This window comes from Aulostomus chinensis, chromosome 16, assembly GCF_037954235.1.
Source record: "Aulostomus chinensis isolate RoL2024-O1b breed Wild chromosome 16, RoL_Achi_v1.0, whole genome shotgun sequence".
NCBI lineage: Eukaryota > Metazoa > Chordata > Actinopteri > Syngnathiformes > Aulostomidae > Aulostomus > Aulostomus chinensis.
Window position 1 is genome coordinate 21,484,470 of NC_141335.1, and position 7,121 is coordinate 21,491,590.

The 7,121-nt window shown below is 46.0% G+C and overlaps 1 protein-coding gene across 2 annotated transcripts; it reads right to left on the reverse strand.

Moving 5' to 3' along the window:
• Window positions 1-629: 629 nt before the first annotated feature.
• cdc42ep3 (CDC42 effector protein (Rho GTPase binding) 3) lies at window positions 630-6,621 on the reverse strand. 2 transcript variants are annotated; one of them, XM_086181155.1, is made up of 2 exons: window positions 6,478-6,621; window positions 630-2,443 (listed from the first exon to the last, which is right to left on the reverse strand). In XM_086181155.1, exon 2 carries the CDS (start codon window positions 2,250-2,252, stop codon window positions 1,185-1,187), a length of 1,068 nt encoding a protein of 355 aa, XP_086037281.1. In that variant the 5' UTR covers window positions 2,253-2,443; window positions 6,478-6,621; the 3' UTR covers window positions 630-1,184. The 2 variants fall into 2 exon arrangements, with proteins under 2 accessions (XP_086037281.1, XP_086037280.1); XM_086181154.1 differs by having other exon boundaries at window positions 6,379-6,616.
• Between the last annotated feature and the right edge of the window lie 500 nt (window positions 6,622-7,121).

Sequence of the window (7,121 nt, forward strand, 5' to 3'; positions counted from 1 at the left end):
GACAGAGGATCAGGCCACTGCTGAGGGTGGATGGGTTCAACAGCCTGCATGTATGGATAATCACTGCTGCCCTGCGCTTTCTTGGCTGTTGCTTTTACACTGCTGGGTCAACATGACATTATTGTAACTAGACAGAAGGAAAGGACTCATCAGTCACTCAGCACTGAACAAAGTTTGCCTTCAGCTTGTAAGTTTAAGGTTTATAACCCCATCCGTCTGTACTTTCTGGCTGGTAGTTTCTGTGGCTCTGAGACCAAGGCCCTCCCTCCTCACTTGAAACAGCTGATTTATGTCTGGTCCTGGACACTTGTGCTCTGTTGCTGGAATTCAGGGAATTTCAAAGACCCCTCCTCTGCCTGTCCCATGCACACACGCAAACAAATGGAGCAGGCGCCTGGTTGGGCAGATGAAGGCCCACCGGTGCGCCCACTGCAGGGCAAGGAGGCAGAATGTGAGGAATGTCAGAGGCGAGAAAATAAATCCATTCTATCCTTCTGTCATCTGTAGCGCTTTCTTCCCCTTGTATCTTTTCAGTCTGGCTTTTCCCTCTTGTGCCACTGTTATTTTTCCATTGCTCGTCAGATTTTCAGCAATTCTACTACATTCCCTACAAGAAATCGGTCAGATAGGTCAAAATGAATTTATTTGTGTTACAATTTTAAAAACACAAATATGCATAGTGTTCTGTCATTTGAAATAGCAAATGAATGATGTGACAAACAAAATAGTGCTTTGTTAAAACCCACTAAAATTCACACAAGGTACTGTAATGTGTCCAAGAGTCCAAGACTAACGTCTGTGTAGAAAAAAAGGAGCAAAGGACTTCAACAGGAAGTTTCTTTGAGTATTGTGAGGAAGTCAACATACAGTAAGAACACAAATCTATCATGTAGCATATTTACAGAAATGTAAAATCAAAGGCACAATGGCTGTGTTTTAGCTGTAAATCAGTACATGCATTTGAACATGCTGCCATGGCAAACAAAAAGGAAGAACCAACACTCCATAGAAGCTATGATAGTTATATGTTTTGACAAAAAAAACATAAGCAGCTCTCTTTACTGTCATTCATTTTCATCACAATGATATATCCTGACACCATTTTGATTGCTTTCTGAGTCTTTTCCCCTCTTTGTGGTGATAGTCTAATAATTCCCTTTCTCCTTGCTGGCCCTCACTGCAGCTCAAGGCCTGCTCTTTGCTGCGGGTTTATCCATTATGTTGAGCACATCATCCAGGATGGATGGGCCCAGATCAAGTTCAAGGGAGAGGAGTGACCCCGTGACCTGGGTGAGGGAATCTTCTGATGTGCTCTTCTCTTTGGAAAACTCAAAGTCAAAATCACAGATGCGACCTTCCTCCACCCCGCTATCCCTGTCCACCCACTCACCGTTGCACTTTGAGAGCTCCTGCTTGAATTCCAGGTTAATGTCATTGTTAAAGTGTATGTATCTATTGCAGTTACCATTGAGACTTCCGCCGCCATTGTAGGACTTGAAGTCGTCTTTACCGATGAAACTGTCGAAGCTGTCACTGCTGGTGTTGCTGTTCAGGCTTCCGTTAGTTTTGCAGATAGCGCTGTTGTGGCTGTTGATAAAATAAGATGATGGCTTGTCAATCCTGCTTTCACTTTTGTTTATTTTGTTAGCCTTGGCAACTGATTTAGAAGTGGGCTTTTCTGTGTTGTCCAGGAGATCAAGAAGGACATCAGGCTTGGACTGGATCTCTACTGAGGGCGATGACGATTTGCTGCTAAAGACGTCCATTGAGCGTAACAAAGCATCCATCTGCAGGATCTCCACTTCCTCTATGCTGTCGGCTTTCATGGGAGATTTTGGCCCCACTATGTCTCCAAGGGGCTCAGGGGGCATAGAGAACACAGCAGAGGAGATTAGGGGAAGGGTGAGCGCCTGGCAGCCACCAATGGTCGGGAGGGAGATGGCATTTTTGAGAACAGGAGATGGGGTTTCTGCAAAGGAAGCATCGCCTGTGCTGTTTGCCCGCAAAAACTCACTTTGGATGCCATACTGAGGTTGGATGTCCCCCTTGCCAGGTAGGAGCTCATACTTCCCCTGGAGGAAGGACATGTCCCCAAAGGCATCTCTCTCCCCACCTCGACCAATATGAATGGTGTGCCGAAAATCCCCAAGTGGTGGACTTATCATGTCTGGGGACAAGATGTCTCTCAGGCGGCATTTCTTGCCCTTCTTAGTATTGGTGGGTTTCAGGTATATGGGTGCTTTTGCCGGCATGGCTGTAACTGTAGAGCTCAGATATGCAGGATAGAACAGTCGGAAGTGCTCTGGATGGTGCAGTTCCCCAGGGGAGGAGCTCAAGTTACATTCTCAGCCCAAACGTTATTTCAGCAACTGCAGCATTGATCAGGAAAAAAAGGATTCCAAGCAAGACTGGTGATGTCTAAAGAGGACACTTGGGCACGTTCCTGAAATCAAAGACAAGACAGAATATGTCATTCTTTGTAAAACATTTCCTTTGATGTGTGTGCTGATGTAAAAGTCCTGACAGAGAAATGTGGTAACCAACACAAGTCCCAGAAATACTCAAGAAAAGAAAAAAAAAACATCCTCTTTTTGCATCTGGTGAGCTTCGAAGCCAGAGCAGAGGAGGATGAGGCCTGGATCTGAGGCGGCAGCTCTATTCACATGAGCCTCCTTTGGCCTCCGCAGCTCTGGATGTGCTAATGTGGAACAGCTGGATTGCAGATTGGGAGAGGAGAAGCAAAAGGGGGACTTTAGTAGGATCAGTGCAGGGCAGCCTGTTTTAGGGACCAGCTACTGCTCAGACACGCACAACATAGACAGAGGGGAGGAAAAAGGGTTGGGGGGTTGTGCAGGAGAGATAGAAAGAGGGATTAAAGAGCAAGTGGATAAGAAAGAAGGCGATAAAGATTGTGAGTTGATTTAGCTTTGATGAGCACAAGATTGGCCCCAAGTTTAATAAGGTCTGAGATACCAACTAGCTTGCCCAGTGCGTAGAGGGAATTTATTTGATAAAAGGTGCCTGATTGCATGCTGCCTTCTTTCAGCTTTTCAATTACAAACCGAACCGAAACCCTCACTGCCAGCTTAGTAAAGGATGAGAGGAGGAGAGAATTGGTTTGACCGATATAGCAACCAAAGAGAAAGAGAAGATACTCAGTAGAGGAAGGGAGTTGACTCTATGTGTGTTGGGGGGGTGGGGGGCACAAGTGAAGAGAGCTTGCCCATTTATAGACATATTTACTTATGAGAGGTCTGTCAGCAGTGACTATCTGAGTTCATAACGGTGGCAAAAAAAAAAAAAAAAAAAAAGGAAAAGGGCCTGGGCGGTCAAGTCCACCAAAAAGAGAAAGCAAAGTTTAACCGAGAAACAACATCCACATTCCTGCTGCAACCGACCCGTAGAGACGCTCCACATCAGCCTTATCAGAGACACTTAAAGCAGGTTGTGTTTATTCAGCAGGCACATTAGTGTGGAACCAGAGAGACAAACACTTGCTGCGACTGGAAACTACTGCGCTGACAGACATTTCAACATGAATTCTTGTGTTTTCTTGTCACAGGACGTGTTCATGAGAGCTAAATAAGTGGATATAAAACACAAGGAGAAGCTTCTCACTTTGGGGCATGGCATTACGACACAAATAACCTCATCACCCAGCAAGCACTATGGGGCTATATATAGCCATGACAAACACTGAGGGATGCAGAGCATGTGTGAGTGTGGTGAGTTGCAATGCTGTACTGCAAGAGTCCCTGCGTAGTCAAGTGCTGGTGCGAGGTGACTGCGCTCGTGAGAGATAGCTGTTCTGAATGCATGCCATGTGGGCGAAGAAGAGCATGTTTGTTTGCTAATAGTGTGGAGGAGAAGGGAAGGCAGAGGGAGACGAGGGGAGCCGCAGTGTTTAATTATGGGGAGTAAAATCCGGCACTTGTTTAGCTCAAGCTTTCCTCTTAAGCTTTCCTTCCTTCTTGTTTGTGTGTGTGTTTGTTTGTGTGTGTGTGTGTGTTAGTGCGCGCGCACATGCACATGCCTGTGTCTCTCCCTTTTGCCGCTCCTAAATCTTTTCTGACCTTGACAGCTGATGCTCAGTGTGCTGCAGTGGGAAAATGGACTTGGATAGGAGGCGAAACAATTGCACCACCAAGCCAAAAGCCTCTTCCTGTGGGCTCACCCGGACTGCACTGATCTATATCTATTTTACTTCTGCTAAGTTATTCCAGGAGAAGAGGGTCACTGCTGGTTGAAACTTGCTATCAAACATTGATTATTGCATTGTTCTGTCTCCTTCTGCTCTCCAGTGGCATTACAACCATATAGCCCATGCATAACAACAGACGAGCTGGAAATCCTCCAACAGATGAGCGGCCCAACTCTTGCAGCTCTCACATGGGGACATCTGCCTAAGTGTAGTGCCCCCAAGGTCAACATTTGTGGCCCATGAGAAGTCATCTGATGTGGTGAAAGCTTGAAGTTCTGACCTTTAAGTCAGCCATCCTCACGGTGGCTCATTTTGGCTTTCATGGCAAACATGAGAAGAATTCCAGAGGCCACCAGCACAAAATGAGGAAAACAATATCCTCATGCTGGCCTTGGCTGCTGGACGTCAGCCACACTACACACCTGCGAGAGCATTAGTTTAACAAGTAGATTGGTATGGATTCAAGTATGCAATCTCAAGGGTCACAGCAACGTTAGTTTCACTTTTGCTAGCCTAGGAGGAAATGAATCAATTATAAGTTTTCCTACAATGGACCTTTATGGCCTGATGATCCATGAATCCATATGTGGCTCTGCAGGCTGTTCATAGTTGAGCAGGTGTTTTCTAGTATAGCTCACAGCCAAGCCCAGATTTGCACCCTCTTTTTGGAACTTGTCCAAAAAGAGGTGGCGCGGCACGTGGTGACCAGTCTGGGTCCACCGGTGCTGCCGCCATAACAGAATGTGGTCCCAGGTATCATTTACACCTCAGGGGAAGTGAGTGTCTGATGTCACCTTTGCTTAACATTGCTTGCTCGAGTATCCATCCAGCAGTAATGAGTGCTGTGAGATAAAGCCACTGTGTCATTGGGTCAGCAGCAGCTATCAGTCTGGAGTCCCTCCAACCTCTTTAAAAATGGAGCTTGGCCTCATCAGTCCAAGCTTAGGGGGTTAGTATGGAGCGTGTGCTTGTGTGTGTGTGTGTTGGGGGGGGGCATGAGGAGCGGGGTGATGAAAGTTTGAGGGTAGATAAATGAGGCATTGGTATCTGGTAAATTAAACAAATGGCTCGTGATTCGTCTGGGTATTTCTGGGCAACTTGAAGTCACGTGTGTTAAAATTGGGTCAGTATATTCTTAGTGGCAGTGTAACCCTACTACAAGCACTGCAGATTCATGATGCACCAAAACTGGCAGTGTGGGATATATGGAACGAGGCTCTGGAGAGCAGCTGTTAAATTATGACCTGTATATGACTTCCCCTGTTTTTCAAAATAGAAACCATGCAACCCATAAATATTCCCCCTGTGATGAGACGACTGTGCTGACATTTCACTTCAGTGCTGCTGAAAAATAGCATGCTGTTTTGTACTTCTTCAGTTAAACATAACTAGACTTCAGTACTTCGCACTTCTGTCGTTAACAAGAGAACTCAGTGGAAGTTTCCAAATACTGCTCCAACAAGCATGGCCTTGACTTGTGTCATGTCTCTGAATAGCAAAAAGACCCTCTGTTTGGGGCCGTGCCTGCACATACCACAAAGGGTAAATGGTAGCTTTACAGAATAGGTTGAGCTGCTTTTCTACATAAAAAATACCCCTCAATTAAAGGGAAAGGCTTTACTTTCGAGTGGCCTGGTGGCAGTGCTGGGACTACAGCAAATAGCAGGGTGGAGTATTTGTTCTGTCTTTCTTTCTTGCCCCCCTTTTTGCCACCCGCAAGCATGGCCAGCACTTGCCAGCATTATCCTTGGCAGAGGTGAGCAGGAAACCAAATAAAAGCACATGAAACATGAAGAGAATGTTGACATATATTGGTTGAAGAAAATTAATTTCCTCCCACTTTTCCTGTAAAAAATACAAATGTCTAAATTTGAGATATGAGGGCCAAGCCACCTTGGAATTTTAGAGGAACATGCCTTAGATGTGTAGCCGGGACTAAAAATGCCTCTCTTGGAAAGAGTGTATCATGTTGCTCTCAGCAGTTCAGCTCTTGTTTTACATGTGAGAGAGCCTCTGATGGACAGACGATATTATGCTGCAGATGCTGCCATGCATGCATTCACACATTTCAATCTTACAAAGAAATCTCTCCTTTTCTCCCAAGATTAGCTACAACGATGAAAACTAGAGACCTGCACATCACAGCACCAGCAGAGAGATAGAAAATGTTCCCTCACCTCAGATAAATCTTAGTCCTTTCCCAGGTATCGCTAGTCCTCTCCTGAATGCAGCAGCCCCTGGTTGATGTGTGTGTGTGTGTGTGTGTGTGTATTCACCGGCTGCTGTGCTGCTCCTATGGCTTGTTGACACTGCCTTGCCTCCTGTCTCTGCCTCAGGGCTACACTTCTGTCAACTGGGACGTCTGCCGGACAGCTGTTTTTGAATTGCTCTTCGGCTCCTATTCGCCTCTGAAGCAAGTCTCCTCCTCCTTCACCCCCCTTTCCTTCCTCTTTCTCTGTCTCTTCTCAGTCTCTCTCTCTCTCTCTCTCTCTCTCTCTCTTTCTCTCTAGTGGCACCTGTGCATGTCTGTCCTCTTTCCTACCAAGGAAGGACTCTGATTTTTTTTAAAAAGCAGAACTGTGGTGTCTGAGGATTCTTATTGCTTCCTGTGACTTGGTGGAGCTGCGGTGATGAGTGATCACAAGCCCCGGTCTTGCATCAAACCCACGCTGTGCAGTGAACGGCACATGCCTCATGGGATGTCTGGTATATATGTCTGGACAAGACTTGTATGTATGTGTTTGAGTGTGTGTGTGAGCGGTTGCTCCCTTCACTTCACCACGTCTGACTTTGCGACAGCCTGCATCTGATAAGAGCTGTTCTGCAAATTCAGTCAGCAGACACTTGACTGGATTCTCTCTGACTCAGTCTCTTTATCTTATCCGTCTATCACACACCCACACACCCATTATTTTCCCAA